Source organism: Podarcis vaucheri (assembly GCF_965113315.1).
Source record: "Podarcis vaucheri genome assembly, chromosome: 3".
Lineage (NCBI taxonomy): Eukaryota > Metazoa > Chordata > Lepidosauria > Squamata > Lacertidae > Podarcis > Podarcis vaucheri.
This window is the reverse complement of record NC_138761.1, coordinates 88163493-88182379: the sequence shown is the minus strand read 5'-3', so window position 1 is coordinate 88182379 and position 18887 is coordinate 88163493. Positions and strand designations below refer to the sequence as shown.

General features: G+C 38.9%; 1 protein-coding gene across 2 annotated transcripts in view; it reads left to right on the top strand.

Moving 5' to 3' along the window:
* The window catches only part of FAM135A (family with sequence similarity 135 member A), a 56205-nt gene that overhangs the window by 8732 nt on the left and 28586 nt on the right, over window positions 1–18887 (top strand). The window contains exons 3-10 of one of the 2 annotated variants that reach the window (XM_082218233.1): window positions 1065–1189; window positions 6283–6362; window positions 7395–7534; window positions 9073–9143; window positions 9819–9992; window positions 13205–13331; window positions 13892–14045; window positions 17349–17426. In XM_082218233.1, the coding sequence (XP_082074359.1) occupies window positions 1113–1189; window positions 6283–6362; window positions 7395–7534; window positions 9073–9143; window positions 9819–9992; window positions 13205–13331; window positions 13892–14045; window positions 17349–17426 (901 nt within the window). In that variant the 5' untranslated portion in view covers window positions 1065–1112. The remainder of the gene's footprint in view (window positions 1–1064; window positions 1190–6282; window positions 6363–7394; window positions 7535–9072; window positions 9144–9818; window positions 9993–13204; window positions 13332–13891; window positions 14046–17348; window positions 17427–18887) is intronic. The other variant, XM_082218234.1, reaches the window with a different exon arrangement.

Here is an 18887-nt window from a genome sequence, read left to right as displayed (position 1 = left end):
ACTGCATGTATGGTTGGTTGGTTGGTTGGTTGGTTGGTTGGTTGGTTGGAATTCTTTGACCTAACCTGAATTCCCTGGAGCTTGGATTCAGTGAGGAACTCTGATTAGTTTAAAAATAGAAGCAAATGTTTCCAAACTTCTCAATGCCATTCCAGAGGAAGAAAGGGAGCCCACAGCTCTTTGATGCTCATGCATATCATACTAAACTAGGGGTTGGCAACCTAAGGTCCATGGGCCACAAGTGGCCCACCCCTGAGCCGCCCCCGAATTGAGCCGCCCACTCGGCACATCCCCGTGTGCTGTGCTAAACCAGCGTGGCGCAGGGACTCACTTCCGTGGTGCCAGAAATCGCATCTGCACAGACGCCAGAAATTGCATATGCGCAGACGCTGGAAATTGCAGGCACGCGCACTCATGCACATGCACAATCCAGCCCACAGAGGGATCTCCGCTGGAGTGAACCGGCCCAGGCGAGGTAAACCTTGCTGACCCCTGTACTAAACCATAGTTTATTGTTGCTTTTCAAAATGAGCATCTTTTGTTGCTCCATAGTTAAGACACAATATTAAGGATTGTGTATTTTTCCACTCATACAAATTGAGGCAGTTTTATTTATCCCTTCATTACCCAAATCTGTGTAAGGGGTGCTTTACGGCTCTAAGAGTAATTGAAGAATGAAAATTTGCTTTGCAGCCCAATCCTAAACATATTTTACTTGGAGGTACTCCCATTGAATTTGATGGGACTTACTTCCTATCAGGTGTGTTTAGCATTTCCACCTTAGGTAAACAAATTTATTTATTTAAATTCCTTCGTATTGTATACAACTAGTTTTGCATCGAAAATGTATTGTTTGTTTTGAAGGTGGAGGTCAAGCTGGAGCATCTGTTTCTGTTGCTATTGTATGGGGAAGCAGATAAGCAAAACAGAAAGGGTTATGTAACATTTATTCATTAAGGACATACGTATGAAGCAGGAAACTTGTTCATAGTTCATTCCAGGGTTAGGTCATGGAGAAATCAGCTGTAAGTACATCTCACATATCTTGTGTTCCATCTCTGCAGTAAATAAGGTGCCGACAACAGTTCTTGGACTTCTGCATCTACATAAAAATGAGTGAAGTACAGGCAATGGTAGAATTCTCCGTGGAGCTCCACAAGTTTTATAACGTGGATTTGTTTCAAAGAGGGTAGGTAACATACAACAAATATTATATGTTCTGATGGTGTTAATTCCTGAGATATTTGTATGGAAGATTAATGAATGCCTGCAAATCCTGAGAAAAGGTGTATGTAGCTCTTGTAACTGGATTTTTTTTTTTTTACTTTAAATCGCATCTTAGAGACGGTCAGGAATCAAAATTCACTAATCTGTGTAGTATCAATCATGAATAAAATTATAAGACAACTCAAGCTTGGTTTACATGTTCTTTTGTATGCATGGATAAAAGTTCTCTATTTTCAGGTGGTGTTGGTGGGAGCATTCAGAACACTGAGCCGGGGCAGGATAAGCCTTTTTGTTTATCTATGGAAAATGGGGTGCTCTAGGGGGTGTAAGCAGCTGTGTATTTTTATGAAAATGATTGGTAATCACCTAAAGATCCTTGCTCACACGTCTACTTACTCATTTTGTGCTGTGGTCCATTGCCAACTGGAAGATGGAGTGACTGCAATGTAATTACCGTATTTTTCGCCCCATAGGGCACACCGGCCCATAGGGCACACCTAGGGTTTTTTTTTGGGGGGGGGGAATAAAGAAAAAAAATATTCCCCCCCAGGCGCGGGGGGGGGGGACAGGCTGCTATCCGCAAGCCTAGGGAGCCCACGGAAAGTCGCACCGGTCTCCCCAGGCTTGCGGATATCTGCCCCAAGGCTTCGGGATGCAGGCAACTCCGCAAACCAGGTCGGGGAACAGCGGGATGGCAGCGCTCCGCCTCCCTGCTGTCCCCTGAGCTTGTGGGGCTGGCGGTGGGGAGAAGCGCGCTTCTCCCCACCGCCAGCCTCCAAACCAGGTCGGGAAATAGCGGGGTGGCAGCGCTTCGCCTCCCCGCTGTCCCCCGAGCTTGTGGGGCTTCCCGATATCTGCAGGAAGTCCGGGGCGTGCTGTGCAGCGCGCACCAGGCTTCGGGATGCAGGCTGCTATCCGCAAGCCTTGGGAGCCCGACGGGAACTCCCGCAGAGCTCCCAAGGCTTGCGGATAGCTTCCTGAAACCTGGAGATCGAGAGGGGTCCGTGCGCACCGACCCCTCTCGCTCTCCAGGCTTCAGCGAAAGCCTGCATTCGCCCCATAGGACGCACACACATTTCCCCTTCATTTTTGGAGGGGAAAAAGTGTGTCCTATAGGGCGAAAAATACGGTGCACCCTGATTGTGTTTGTGGTGCTTGAATGGTAACCTTATTTTTATTGGTTGCCACATATTGAAGATGTATCCAGTGGGCAGTAGTTTGTGTTCAGGTTTGTGTTCAGATGATTGACATGTGCACAGGCCATCCCACCTGTTACATTTAGTCATCTAGGGGTTGGGAGATAAAGATCAGGCATGCCAGCCAGAAAAGGTTTCCCAACCCTGGCCTACTGTGATGTGCAAATGCAGTCATTGTATGACTTAAATTGAGTCAGAAGTGTTTTGCAGCACAATCCTATGCATTATTTAGAAGTAAGTCTCCTTGAGGAAAGTAGGGCTAATTGCTGAGTAAGTGTGCATAGAACTGCATTCTATACCTACTCAGAAATTCAAGTATATGTGTGTATAGAATTACAGTCTTAACTTCTAGATTCCATCCTTTCAGTATTGTAGAATATTGAGTTAAATAAAATGTCCATATTTGATATTTGTAAAATGACAGCATGTTGATATTGAAGGTGGCCACAATTCATTCAGATAAAATTCTGGTTCCATTGTTTATAATGAAGTTGTCTTCTGTAATCAATATATTGTTTGCTTCCAAATCTGATTCAGATATTTTTCTTTCTACAACAGTCACCCTTTTGGGGTTATGCCTTGGGTATTGGGCTTTCTTTGGGATCATACTTTCTATTCCTTTTTTTTTTAAGAAGACAGAATTAGACATATGTGCAAATCCCCATTTACACATGCTCTATTTGTGCATGTCCTCGCACACGCATAGTAGTGCCAGGAACCGGGAAATGGGAAGTACCCTGGAGAGACCTCCTGGCTTGTGAAAAGAGACCGTCCCCAGAGCATGAAGAGGACATTCTGTTTGGGCTCCGTGGAGGGTCACCTCATGAGCTGGAGGGACAGCGGGGCTTTGTTGAGGTTGCTCAGCCTCCCTGTCTATCAGCCGCCACCACTACTTCCTTGGGTGTCAGCTGAGCATGCCTCGCTGCCCCTTCAGCTTTTGTGGAGACCCTCCCCAGAGCTTGAAGAGGATGTCCTCTTTGGGCTCTGGGATGAATCTCCTCACAAGCCACTCTCCAGTGTGCTTCCCATTTACGCTTGTTTCACTGATGCCTGCAGAGGTCTGGAATGTAACCCCCACATAAATGGGGAGTTGTCTGTATTTATCACATCTTTCTGTCTTGTTGATTTATTTCCTTGAATTAATTGCATACAAACTGCATGTCATGTTCTGAATATAAAATGTTTGTTAGATGTTTCAGTTTTGAAAAGCACTGACATTTGCCCATCTATTATGAAAGAGCAGAACATTCTATATCTGCCTTGTTTTTGGTATTTGCCAACTGGTGTCCTCAGCTGCCTTGGCAGTTTCTTTGCTGCCTCAGACAGCTGAGAGATATCCTCTGGCTATTCCTGCAAGCCACCATATGGAATGTTGATATAGTAGTGCTAAGAAAGCTATCTGGAACTAGTAAGAGCAAATGAAATGTTACCTCTGGAAGGTAGTATAATTTGAGCTGAAAAATTTCCAGCTGAGTGCAAATTTAATATTGCGTTAATAAGTTCTGCAAAGTTTTGCATTGCATGCATAGTAATTGAGGGTGGTATAATAAGTAAATTATTTTAATTGAGGGTTGGAAATACAACACATTAATTTACCTAGTAAAGATCATTAGGTTAGGCCAGGGGGTGGCCTACTTACCCAAACTGACAGCAAATATTCAAAAAGTGGTTCTAGAGGCAGTTGACTTCAGTATTTCAAAAACAACAGCTATACCGTTCATTGGGGGATATACTATACAGTATTCTGCTTGTTGCTTGGTTAAGTCAGGGGAAACTGATGTGGTATACTCCAGATGTTGTAGGCTACAAGTCGTCAGCCTTTTTTTCAGGGGGTACTCAAGGGAACGCACTACCAATACCTCTTTTTGTTGTTAAAAAGTGTGGCACTTACTGTAACAACAGGCATAGGGAAACTCGGCCCTCCAGACGTTTTGAGACTACAATTCCCATCATCCCTGACCACTGGTCCTGTTAGCTAGGGATGATGGGAGTTGTAGTCCTGAAACATCTGGAGGGCCGATTTTGCCTATGCCTGCTGTAACAACTTCACAGTGAGTACCGACACCTATTTTTCTAGAGAGAAAAAAGCACTGCTGGCAGGTGCTGATGGGAGTTGTAGTCCACCTGTGGAAGGTGTGACATAGGCTATTCCTGCTGTAAGCCTTCTGCTGAGAACACATGGTCCCCTGTTTTCTTTCAAACTGCCTCTGAACCCCACCTTGTGAATTTGTGTATAGATACATTATGGGACTATGAAAAGAAGGGCATATTGTGTCTGATCTGGAAGAACTCATTTCTTAAACAAATCTGCCATTTATTGTTTGAAGAAAGGGCGCTTTTAATGTCTTACAAGTCTTAAATATTTCCTGTTACAGCAGATTATTTTTTTTAAAAAAAGCAGAATGACTTCAGATGTAGGAGGCCTTAAATCCCATCTGTATGATGATTTGAAAAGTGTTCTTCACAGTGGGCCTCAGTTGAACATTAATTGTCCTAGTTGCTGATTTTTTATCTTGCTAGGAGGAAACTTAATATCTTTAGCCTGAAATCAAAATACTTGCTATCTTTTGGGCAGAAACCAGAAGGGTCTTTTTTAAACTTTAATTTTGACCGAAGTATTAGGGAGCTGGAATATGTGTGCCTCCAGTGTAGTCTGTATTCATTTAAGTACTTCACTTAAATCAGTCTTATTATGGGATTAAAGCATCAGTTGATTTAACAATTAATTAATCAATTATATAGATGTTAAAATCCGCATCCCTATCTAAAGCTGTTCTCTTAAAATATTGAAGCATAGTTTAATATACTTTATGACTTGTAGTTAGGCTATTATTTCAGAGGTCAGGAATCGAATTTTAACCTGTTGGCATACTTTGCCTGAATTGACCCTGGTGAGATTAACATATTTGGATTAGCAAGTAAATATTTGTTATTGGAAACTATTTTCTCTCATAAAGTAGAATCTTCATTGTATCTGAAGCTACCTGTTTTTGTATTGCTCATGTAGTAAAATGTGGATTATGTTGATCATGTGAGATTTAAGGTTTTTTCCAGAGCTAGGGATTTGTAGTGAAAGAAAAACTGAAAAATAAATGAAGCATTTTCACAACGTAACTTCAGATGCTCACATGCAAACCCACTTAATTAAGTTGTAATAAGAAAAACATTTGTTTGGCTGCATACTAAAGAACCCATTAAGTAAGCAAATTAGATTGGAAATCTGATCAGTAACATCGTTGATCAAATACTTCAGCTTGATTTATTGTAATAAGTAGTAATAAACATTTTATGAAAATTTTGTGGTAATAGCATAGAATAACATCATAGAATAGCATATGTTGTCATATGATATAATATAGAATAACATAACATAGCATATACAATAATTGTTCCTATTTGTAATGGAACCAATAAAAACAAAAACAAAAATCAGTTCTCAATGAGATAATGAAGTGTGACAGAAATCAGAAGTCCTTGTGTGCGATCTCAACATATAGATTTTCAGAAAAATCCTGGCCCCAAATTGGATCAGTGGTTTCTCTGCACGTCTGAGTAGGATTGTAAGCTACATAAGAAGCCTACTGTAATTAAGAAATGCAAACCTGGCTAGTGGAGTTATGATAATATGTTTAAGTGGTTTTTACTTTGACCTTATGCTTCTCTTTCCCTTCTGGCTAATTGGTATTGAATTATTTTAATTACAATTAACAGTAGTGTATAAAATGCTTTTCGTAACTGATTTCATTGAGTGTTTTTTATGGCCCTCTTGATGGGGAAATAGGGTAGAAATATTTAAAATATATACATATCAGTTTATGTTAAAACAGTATTAGCTTGAAAATAATTTTGTTTACTGTAGCTTTTACCAGATTCGTGTATCAATGAAGATTCCTCCAAGAATTCCACACAAAATTGAAGCAAGCCTGTTACGTGCAACCAGTAAGTAAACATCTTTTCATTACTATTTGAGTGAATAATTACTATTTAATAAAGGAAAATTCTGAAATGATTAAAGATGTGTTAGTTAATTAATCATATACTTTTTGATTACTTGATTAATTAAGCTTAAGATAGGTGAAAACACTTGGTTTTAAAGATCTTGGAGAAATGTAAAAGGGCTGTATCTAGTTGTGTCCTTCCCATGATGGAAGACTCTTTGTTCCAGCAAACACCAGGTTAACCGAGGAAGAATACAATTTTTGCTTATTTCACCTTACCTCTGTGGCTTCCATCTGCTCTAGAATATGTTTGGTGGTGGAGAGCTGTCTGCAGGAGAAAAGATGAATTTGCAGGACCACATCCTCTCCCTTTCCCAAAGGGCTGTCCATCAGATAAGCAAAAATTACCAGTTTTCGTCACGTGAATACCTCTGACAGTGGGTGTGAACTTTAGGGCCATTTGTGCATATATTGTTGCCTGTTGGAGGGCTGCTAAAAATGAGTACTTGGGTCTTGACAAAAAACATTACCCTTTGAGAAATCTAAGAGCCTTCATTCTCAAACTGGAAATGCGAACAGTGCTGTATTTAACAAAATATTTAAGCGGTTACTGACAATTTAGTGGATCTTTCGAAAAGGCAAAAAAAAAAAAAGTTGAAGTGTAAAAGTAGTTTTATACTGTGTTCCAGGTTCTCTTGGATTTACTTTTCATTAAACTGCAGCTTATTCGTTACTTCCATCACTGCTTTTATACCTTGCCTGTAAATTTACACTGGCTCTGGGAACTGGTTTGTAAATGTTACTGTTATCTATTGAAGTAACTATGAATGCCCTTCCTTACTTGCTGTCAAATCAGCTTTCAAGTGTTTGAATGGACAGTCTTTTTAGAATACGCTATATGAATGACAAAACTAATTATTACAAATAACCATTTCTTAAAATGAAGCCTAAACATGGTACAGTTGTCATTCTGTAAGTAAACATAGAATCAGGATATTTTGAGCCTTGATTGCCTCTTATCCATATTCTTTAGGTGCTGATCTTGCCTTTCCAGCTTCAGTCCATGACAATGTAGTCTGCAGTAAAACCTTTCAAATTCTTTATAAAAATGAGGAAGTGTCTGTGGATGATGTTATGATCTTCAAAATTAAAATGCTGTTGGATGAAAGAAAGGTAATAGCATATATTTAACTGTTAAAATAGCTTGACGAATTACCACACAATCAATCCTGTGTGCACTAGGAACAACAACAGTAGATGTGGACATAAATGTTAATGTTGAAGTGCTAACAGATACACCCGCAGCGTCCCTGGGTGCTACAACGTTGCACACCAATATTGCCCATTCAAGGAAGGCAGCCAGTAAATATGCAGCAGCAAAATAATGCCATGACATTATCCTGCTCATTACAAACACACTCCTTCAACAAGACACAAGAAAACTCCCAGGAATAGATGACAGTACAGTCTCCTATAGCCCCATTGAGTTGGAAGCATGTGGAGCTCTTCATTGATTTCAGTTGGTAGTGCATTAACTTAGCACTTTTAGCACATGTAATGTTATCACATTGTTGAAGGTTGGATTGACCCTGAGTGAGGTCAGAATTCTGACTAACTTCCAGTATGCCCCTAATATGCCCAGTTCTTCCCTTTATCATGGTTGGTCCACTGCAGATTCTTGTTGCCATTCAGAAGGTTATGACAACATGAATTCCCTATTCCAATGTGGTTTTGCCCTCAACCAATACAAGAAGATTTAGCAATGATCCCCTCTCTGCCTTGCAGACATGGGAGCATAGCATTAAAATAGGACCATTCTTTATTATCAGTATTCAGGACAAGATCTAGGATTCTCTTAGTCATCCAGGTGTTTTAAAACTTGATTAGTGTTCAAGAAGAAGAAGAATTGCAGTTGACTGTTCTATCTGCCGTTCTTTTGTAAGATCTTTTATTACTATATTTCAACTTATTATGCACCACTCTGGAGTTGATGAAAAATTAAGGGTGGTATATTAATATTTTTTAGTAAATTTTAGTGAATTTGGAATGCATGGCACTGTGTTTGTCTGTCTGTTTGTTTGTTTGTTTGTTTGCGCACACACAACTTTATTGTGGTCCATAGACCCAAAATACACAATACTTTTTTATTTATTTACATTGTTGCTGTTGATTTCATTTCATTTTTTGATTATTCCCCTGTATTCATGCATGTATATTTGTAGTTACCTTCAGACTGATTTGAAGCCACTTTGTGTCCTTCCTAAAAGAGGCTCCTGGGATGCCGAAGGGACATTGCTGGAACAACTCTTGGGTTGGGGCAACTAGCTGAAATGTTTTAAATGGTTCTAATTTTGGTTCCTCTGTTTTGTTTTTGTCGGGATGATGTTGGTCAAATGTTTAGTTAGGGTTGGTGGTTATTTTAATTTGAGTATAACAGTAAATTGTTTATTATTGCTATTGTTGTTACTGGTTTCTATTGATTTATTGGGTGGTTTGTTGCTCGTACAGGATATTTTGTTTTTTAATGCTTTGTTTTGTTTTTATATGTATTGTAAGCCACCCAGAGTGGCTGGGGAAACCCAGCAAGATGGGTAGGATAAAAAAATTTTTTAAAAAATTAAGTTAATAAGTCTGGATATGATTGTATAGTAAAACTATAGTTTGTATTAATAACAATAATATATAATTGTTCTTCTGAAATGCCTGTCTAGATTGAAGAGTCTCTGAATGAAATGAATTTCCTGCTCTCTTTAGATCTACACTTTACAGATACAGATTATTCGTAAGTTTAAAACTAAACATTCATATTCTTGCTATTTCTACTTTTAGAGAAATGGTTTTTGCTCACAGTTCTTTGTGCATCAAGGAATTCTTTGTTTCAGTGTTGGTGGAAACTGAACCACATTTTCATGTAGCGTTTCCTAATGTTAAAGTAATGGGAAACTGGGATTGTGAAGTCCATGGATGTACTGAAATTCCTGCAAGCAAAACAGCCCTTGAATTAGGCATGCACTTTCTAAAAGTTATTGAAGTTGTGGGTGGGTGGGGGACTAATTCTTTGAGAGGTTTTCCAGAGAGAGATGCCTAATACTTGAATTTATTATATGTTGTTTCCATCTTAACAGATTTTCCCATCAGATACTTATATAAAAAATGATTTGTGCATTTCCACATATGTAGGTTATATTGACTTCATTGTGAGTTAAACATGGGTAGTTATGTGCAAAATCCTCTGTATACAAAAATACTGAGATGTATAAGGGAGACTTCAGTTATTTCACTGGGCAGAGCACCACTATTTCATTACAGGTCCTGCATATAAAAAAAAAGTAGTTAGATCTTGATGGATTTGTTTTATAGTAACTATGGTACAGGAGATTTGAAGCATTGATTTGCATTATTGTAGTATTAAATTACTTTCAAAATGTTGGTTGTGATTATACTCTTTTTCTTTTAGGCCAGATGACCTGAGCACATTGCAGCTAATTAGCAGCAGAACACTAAAGTTGCACTTTACCTTAAACCAAGGCCTTCATCACTATGTCAATGTTATGTTTGATTACTTTCACCTTTCTGTCATCTCTGTTATAGTCCATGCCTCTTTAGTAGCGCTTCACCAACCATTAATAAGGTAATTTAATATTGATTTTATACTTTTTTAAATTAATCATTTAATAAAATGAAATAATTAATTGCTTGTTGGTTTGGTCATTAAAGTGATAGTAATTTAGTTGGAGTGGTGATTATTTGAAATGTGTATTATACATACCAGTGACTAGTTCTATGTAAACCCAGAGTATTATAAATATCCGTTCAATTTAATTGAAATTTCTGTTTCAGTTTTTTGTTGGAATAGAAAGGAGATGGTAAGCCCAGGACCTGCTGAATGATAAACCACACAACCATAACTGCTAGAAAAACCTCTGCCCTAGTTTTAATCAAGTAATGAAGTGATGCAGTTCATGATTATTTTAATGGAATTTAGATTGCCTTGTTTACTTTGGTGGCCTAGGCTATGATAATCTTGCTTTTAGTGCTTTTAGTACAGGAATTGTGACAGTGTTCTGGTTTATCTCTTTCTCTGGGCTATTCTGTTAGGGGCAGAGTCCCTAGCCACCTTTCTGCCAGTCTGTGGGGTGATGTTGGATTGAATGGAGGCATCTCTTTGCCCAGCCCTACTTGCCTCCCACCAAACCTGAGAGTAGGTGGAAATGCCACTAGTGGGATCTCTACTGGTAGCAGCATGTAAAAAGCCCCAGACCTGGATGAACTAGCCTCTGCCTCTCTTTCCTTCCCTCCCTTCTCTGATGCCCTCTCACGTTTCTGTCTCCCAAAGGCTTGCACAACTGTTTGTTGCAGCAGCCCTGGCTACAAGCTCCCCAGGCGAATGGTATCTCTGGGCTCACCAGGAGTTGCTTCCCAGGCCCCTGTGGGGCAGTGTGAGGAAGAACCTCTCTTTGGGGGCAGGGGGGGCAGCTACAGATGCCCAGAAGACTCCCAAGGAGAGGGGAGAAGAGAGGAGACTGAGGGAACACTCCACGAGGGAGGCTTCGAAAAGGGGCGAGGGACTGCCAGCTCTGTAGGGAAGGGGTGACATAACTGGGCTCTTGAGCCCCATAGGGGTGCCACAGAAAGAATTTGGTTGGTTAAGGGAGCCATGGACCCAAAAAGGTTGAAAACCTCTTCTCTAGGGGGTTGATGTGTGGTGGGGTGTCAGCAAGCAGAGTAAGCAAGGGCATAACCCCTAGTTTAAAACATACGTGCTGTAACATGCTTCATGTTTAGCGTAATAAAACACCAGTGAAAGAGGCAAGATGAAAATTACTGTAAACACCTTAGCTCAGCCTTCAGCAACCTGACATCCTCCCCAGATGTTTTGGACTACAACTCTTTATCAGTCTCATCCAGTACAGCACTGGCTGTGGCTGATGGGCATCGTCCAAAATGTTTGGAGGGTGACAGCTCAGAGAAGGCTGCGTTAACTCTTCACAAAGGATTTCCCCCTGCCCTTTTAGAATACAGTTTGTGTGTTTCCTTTTGTAACACAGCCATTTGTGCCACAGATTAGTAGGAGAAAGGCATGGTGGATTGCTGGAAGGAGAAGAATCTTCTTATCCAGAATTGGAAGCTAGAAGGATTAGCTGTTGGCTATGGTTAGTGGCAAATGGGGAAGATGAGTTGCCTTTCCTGGACGGTGTTAGTGCTTTTGCTGTCTATTGCCATTTCTATTCTTGGCAAAGGTCTGTCCATCTGTTGAGGTTCTTCTGTTATGGTGGCAATAATGTCTTCCTCTGATTTTATGGTTTCTTTGGAAGTCGTCCTAACTCAGTTAAAATGTTCTGCTTGCTAAAGGTGGTGGAAGGGAAACAAATAATAGTGATGGTATTCTTCCCTGATCATTCTTCACATATACAGTGCACTTCTCTTACACTGAATGTGTTGATCGAGCATCACATGAAAGGTCTTGCTGTAGAAGGAGTGTGGATTTGGAGTCTACCAAAGTCACAATCCCACACAGGCAACAAAATGTGTGACTACTCCTGGGTTAGACTAGTAATGTATGAGTGTAATGGACAAACAGGGAGATGATGCAGAGAAGTGGATTGGGCTGTACTTGCTGCTACAGCTTGCACATTCTCACTGCACAACTTTCCCTTCAGATCCTAAGCTGGGGTAAAAGTTTCTTTCACTGACTGTGTGTGAGCCTAATGTCCTTGCTTATTGCTACTCTAGCCCATTATGTTGATTTAACTTAGCATATATGGTATAATTGGAGTGCACTGTTGTAACTTACTGCATTTCTGGTTATCTTCCAATTGTCTTAAAATTGCTTAAGTCCTTGTTTTTGTCTTAACAAAATACAACCAGAAATGGTTGGAACTGTTTGATCTACAAGCCAAAGGAAGGATAAGTGATACTTAATTTCTCTGCAAGTCTTGGATGACACTATACGAGATTCTTTATGCACAGTGCTTTATTTAGAAGCTGTAAATTTTAGACAGTATATGTAAATAAGACTCTGCATCTTCTCACATGTGATGCATTTTTTAAACTAAATCTAAAATTAGACATATATTTGAGTGTGATTTTTTTTTTTTTACATGTCTTCCAACAGCCCCCGGCAGATGGCTGCTTACCAGGCTCTGGGAAGGTTTCACAAGGGCCCTAGAAATATGCTGTCTTGCTTACTGGGCTTTGGAAAGGAAGTGTGAGGGTTCTGGGAGCATCCCAGGACCTCCCACAACCTTCCCAGAGCCCAATAAACAAGGAAAACCAGCTGGATGCATGGGTTATGGGGAAATAAATAAATGGAGAGTAGAGAACAGTGGGTTTTCCCCACTCTTTATTTATTTATTCCTGCCCCCATAAGCGGTTGCGCTCATGTATGTAAAGTGAGCGTAAGTTGCAGACCCACTGCTTATATACACATACACCCCTTGCCATATCAAGAACTGCTTTTGAAAGCCACATTAATTTCAAAAGTGGTTTACCTTGTGGTATGGGTGCTGCTGTAATCCCAAGTGATCATCGGTAACCGATATCACTTACATAGGTTTTTAGATTCCAGCCAGTGTTTTCCGTTTGTTCACCTGCCAAATTATACTTGCAAACTTTCTACATTTCTTATCAGAATCCGCCTTCTAGATTCTAGGAGGTACACTGGCACATACCTCCAGTTGCAGCAGACACCTTAAAAGAATATGTTGGGTTATGGCTTAAAATGATGCTGTGTGTTCTTCGCCCATGTGTCTCTAATTCACCTTGCATTTCTATTCTGAATTTTGTTTTCTCCTCTGCCCCTCTCTCAGATGTTTTTCTTTCTTTCTTCCCCCTTTTTTTTAGCTTTCCTCGTCCTGTCAAAAATACTTGGCTAAACAGAAATGCACCCGCACAGAACAGGGATTCTGTGATTCCTTCTCTTGAAAGTGTTGTTTTTGGCAGCAATTACACCAAACAATTATCAGCTGATGTAAGATTGTAATCGTTGTTTTTATTTATTTTTTTAATTGCTGAAAGAAATGATAAATATTTAACATTATTTTTAACACACAAAGCATTTGTATCTCAGTGCAGTTGCACAAAATGTGTTAGTCAGGAATTGGGAATTTTAGAACATTTCTTTTCAGTGATACTGCATAATAGAGATGGTTTTACAGTGCCACGGTATTGTTTTCTTAAATACACTGAGGTTTTTCCTTTAAGTATTTACTCAAAAGTCCTATTGAAAAAGTAGTATGGTACAGGATTGCAGCTTTCATCCCTGAATGTCCTGCATGTGCATGGAAATGTCATTAGTTTTCTTATTCTCTGTCCAATAACAGTTCCTCATAGCTGCTGCTCTGGAGGTGAAAATGCCCCAGTCTTAGGGAAGCTTCTTGTAGACGGGCATGGAGGGCTACCACCAGAAGTGGGGAGCTAAATGCTGTGTTTAGACACACCTTTTTGTGACCTGTCCTTACCTTAATCTTTAAATGTAATTTTGTTGTAACTGTTAGTGCTGAATTGATAACTTTACAAATCTATTTTTAGGGCTGCAGTTTTATAATAGCAGAGACTTTCTTGAATCATGCTTACAATCTCCACCGTACACTTTGTGCCAGTTTGCTGATTGCATTCAAAGGATTACATAGCTATTTCACCACTTTATCAAAAGAGCTGCCTTCCTGTCTGAAATTAGATGCAGGTATGTGAAATAAATACTTTATTTGCTTCTATATGTATCAGCAAGCACTTTTTATAGTACTAGATGTCTGCAGCATATCTGATAATTAATTCAGCAGATAGTTTTCTGCCCTCAGATTTAATATATTGCACAGGTTGTCTTTTATTTTGTTCTTCTTGACTTAAGATTTGCCCTGTTTCTTTTACCTTTAAGAACAAATTACCTAAAGTGCAATGGGCTATAATAAAGGTTAAAACAGTTGTGTTGAATGGTAGATCTATATCTGTACTTAGTGGTCTGGTTTACACAACACTAAGCCATGGTTTGTCTGAACATCTGAACTTTGCCCTGCAGACTAACCATTGTTTTCTAGGAACAAACTGTTATGTAAAGCCATGGTTTCTTGCTGGTTTGCAAACTGTGGTTTGTTTTAACTATGGTTTGGAGTTATGTAAAAATGCAGCAGCCTTTCTTAACTATGGTTTATTTTGATATTCCACCCTAGTTGCTTGTCAGGCTGCAGAAGCACAAGGCAAAAGCAGCTGGGGGAAAAACTTACGTTTTGGAGAAACAATTCATTATTTGTTGCCTTATCTCTTGAGATGGGTCATGGTTTTCTGGAAAAAAATCATGATTAAAACAAACCATGGCTTAGCATTATGTGTAAACACAACCATTATCTATACTTAATATTAGCTATGCTCACTTATAAAGTACTGTGCTATCGATACTGGTTTGAGACCACAAGGGTGAATCTTTAGTTAAGAATTACAAGACAAAAAGGAAAAAAACATGCTGGCTGTTCTGTACATATTTATCAAAAATTATGAGTGGTGGAAGTTGAGGCTTTAATACAAACTAAAAGTGGAATTGAACATTGGGCTATGATGAATGTTCTGCCTGTGCAAGCATTACAGCTTGCCCAATGGAAGAATGCCCCCTCTCTTCCCACCATATACTGTTCTGAGGGTTCTCCCAAGTCCCCCACCCTGACCACTGTTGGTGGATTCAGGAGGAAGAGAGGGGTGTAAGCCCTGTTGAGCAAGTGGAAGTCCTTACTCAGGGCTCTGCCAAAGATTCATAAATTTAAAAAGAAGTATGTTGGTTTTTTTGATACATTGGTTTAAGTCTAAATACTCCCCAACTAAAGTATTTATTGACTAGACCAGTGTTTCTCAAGCTATCTGATATGGTGGACTGGCATCTCCCCCCCCTCCTCCTGCAAGTGTCAGGGACTGGGTACCATATTTGGTACCTGATGCATCCCACCCAACCAGGGCTGTGATGGAGTTACTGGGACCAATGGCCAAACAGGTCTGTGGATCCGCATTTTGGGTAGCACTGGAATAGATATGACATATGAGAAGCCCAATTTATTTTTGCAGTTTCTTAACACAATAGCTTGTACATCTGTCATTTTGAAAATGGGTTTTGAGAGGACTTGAGGTAAGCCAAGAAGAACATTGCTCCAAAGTTAACATCTAAACTTTGATCATAAAACATTATTGTATTGCACAAGAATTCCTTCCCCTTTCTCTGCTTTTAGCCACCGCCTACCCTTACCAAACAAGACAAATAGGCTCTGCTTTAAACTTTGAGAAGATGAAAACGTGTCTTGTGGTTCAGTTTGAAAAAAGAGAAACTCATAGGTGTTCTTATAATATTACTTACCTGCACAGAAGTGATAGCTTTATATTGGGTCCTCCTGGTTCTTCAACAACTCAAAATAATTGTAGCTATATCACACACATATCCAGTATGAGCTCAAATACCTTTGGCTTTAATTAAAATAATAATCAAAAGTTTAGTCATTCTTTATCAATATGCTGAAACCTACAAAGTTACATTATAGTTCATGGGAGTTTAATTCCACCATCAAAAGGACATACAGATGCTTCTAAGCCTTATCACCTGATTGAACATACAGCTTCACCCAAGGAATTGATTAAAATAATAATGCAAAATTTAAAAAGACTTTGAGTCGAGGGGTGACAAAAGAAATTACAAGATTTTATTGATTATTATATTCCCCACTATTCTTTTAATACATCATCCCTGTTTACACCTGTGCAAACTATGCAGACTGGCCTAATTTCAGTCCAGCTGCTCTAGCGCTGCTGCACATCTCAGAATGCAGTGTTTAGTATGCAAACCAGGATGCCACTTTCTGTGGGGTAATGACCCCTGTTATTCATGTGATACCATATTGGTCTCTTGCTTGTTGCATAGTAAGCCAAGTTTCTGCGCCTCTTGCACAATAGTGGTTTACATGCCCTGATTGTGCTTGTGAATTGTATCTATATTAGGATTTAGTCTATATTAGACTAAAAAGTGTTTTTCACCAGCAGCAGATATACTAAAAACTATTCAAACAAAGCTTCTCTGTAAGAATTTAATCAAGCCCACATGTTGCATTAGCAAATTAATCAACTGTTTTGAAAAAGGGAACTTCAAAGTAGAAAGGGAGTAGCTTTCAATGTATGCTTCTATTGCTGACAGTTTCTGTTTTTAATACTCTATTTGTGAATTTCTGAAATTTTTGTTATTGAATATCTTAATTTGGCCTATGTATTTTACAAAAGTGTTTAATGCCTTAGTTACATGTGCTAATACTACTAATATGATTCTAAGCAAATATGTTTTTAAAACTATGAAATTGCATCCAGTAATGTTGCATCTGTGTAAGTCTGAATGAAGTCATTGGGGCATACTCACATGCAACTGCACAGCTTTGTAGTCACTAAAAATAATCTTATGAATGACTTTTGCAAGATGATCTAACTATTGTATTTATTAGTTATAAGCTATATAGAATCTTCTCTTGGAAAAAATAACTTTCAAAATAATGAGATTCAAATGGGATTCTTGGAAAAAATAATCCTGAAATTCTGAAATCCTATTTAAATTTCAGGAAAAAACCTTGCTTTTCTTTTCTTTTGACTTGCCTTATATTCTCTGTCTTTCCTTTTGCCTTCCGTTTACTTATTTGATGTACATTTTTATTTCAAAATTGACTTTTTGAATAATTTTTAAATAAAATATGCCTCACACATAACAGAAATTGTTAGCATTTGGGCAATCATGATTTAACAAACAAAAAGCCAAACAGGTGATAAGAATCCAATAAATTCATAATGTACATCATCCAGAACTCCTTATCTAGAACTTTCCTAAAGTCTCTTCTTTAATTTTTCTTATTTAATTGCACTAATTACTAGGTGAGTGATAAAACTTTCTTACTAACTTTAAGGATGATAATAATAATAAAACACAGATGGAAAAAGGAGTGTAGTAACTAGTCATGTGTACAATCCTTATAACTAGCCAAGCCCAGCATGCAGGTCCTTTATGAACGCCTCCTCAGAAGAAAATATCTACGAATCCAGGGAGACGCCTATATAGGTATGTTGTTTTATTAAGCGGCTTAACCAATTAGGATTTGTTATAATAAAACATCATAGCTTTTTGTTTGTAAATAATTCCTTATAATTCATGTTTAAACAGGATCAAAGAACCTAAAGATGCCATCCACACCTTGTGTAAAAGGGCTCTTAACTTTAATCAAATTAAGGTTGTGTACAGTTCTATCTGGCCTTTGAAGTGCTGATGAAATGAGCTCATTTCACTGGTAGTATAGTTAGCTTCTTGTTAATAAGCCAAAAATGATTGCATAGTGTGATATATTCAGTTGTGTAGTAACATAATAGCATAGATTTAAGTTCTAGAGCTAATATTTAATACCTGGTTTCTGTTTTGGAAGAAAAATATATTGGGCCTCATATTCTCACTCCCCCTATCTCTTAGGTAGCCTTTGATGAAAGCTTATATTTTGCTACCATCTTTATAATTGAACATCATCATGCCTATAAACTCCTTAATTAGCTAGAAGATGTGGTAGCTGCTGCTGATTAGTTAAATCACAAAAAGAAACATATTTTTAGAATTATTTATAGTGGTTTAACAGCCTGTGAATATAGTTGTGTTTTAGAGTAATATCTCTCTTCATAGGAGTAGAGGGAGGCCCGTGTAGGGCAGGTGTAGCCAGGCTTTGGAGGGCTAAACTGGCCAGGGAACCCCACCAGGAACCGACTGCTTTTTTAGTTTGAGTTTATAACTTTATTCCAAAAGGACTCCTGCCCCAGGCCTCAGACAAGCTCTGCAGGGGCCTGAGCAGAGGGATTGTCATGGGGTCTAACAGAATATTCTGTATGTGTTGGCCTTTAGCCAGAATGAGAGCCTAGTGTGTGTTCTATTCCCTCTGCCTCCAGTCCTCCCTCTCAGTCTAGCAGTGGTCAGGTGTTTAAATGAGTCCAGACCAAATTCTTGGCCAGACCTGAATGAGCAAATGGAAAGCAAACTACCTGACCAATGGAAAGCAAACAGAGCAACCTTTCTGGGTAGTGGCTGATGCAATGTGTGAACATAATTTACAAGGACAATGGAGGGCTGTATTGGACCTTAGTGGCAATCCCTCTGCATGGAGCTCCACTCATGCAAACCCAGTTGGTGCCCATGGTGTCTTCTTTGTTTAAATAATAATAATCAAAAGATTCTGCACAAAGGAACTACCACCAGATGAATTCTATAGCTATGTCGATCAGTAATTTTTTTATTTTTATTTTTGTTATGATGGGAACTGATCTACCCCAGGAGTATCATGTTTTTATTGTATATTTTTTTTAAGAATAATTTTTTTAGCTGGACGGTGAAAGCACTTGCCCACATACTTTGATGTAAAGGTATGTCAGGTATAAACATGGAGTGGCACTAATTGTTTTCTTAATTAACTGAATTTGTATGCCTGGATGTGGAAATGTAAATATATGTGCATTTTTTCATTTATATAAACTACAGAATTCTTTC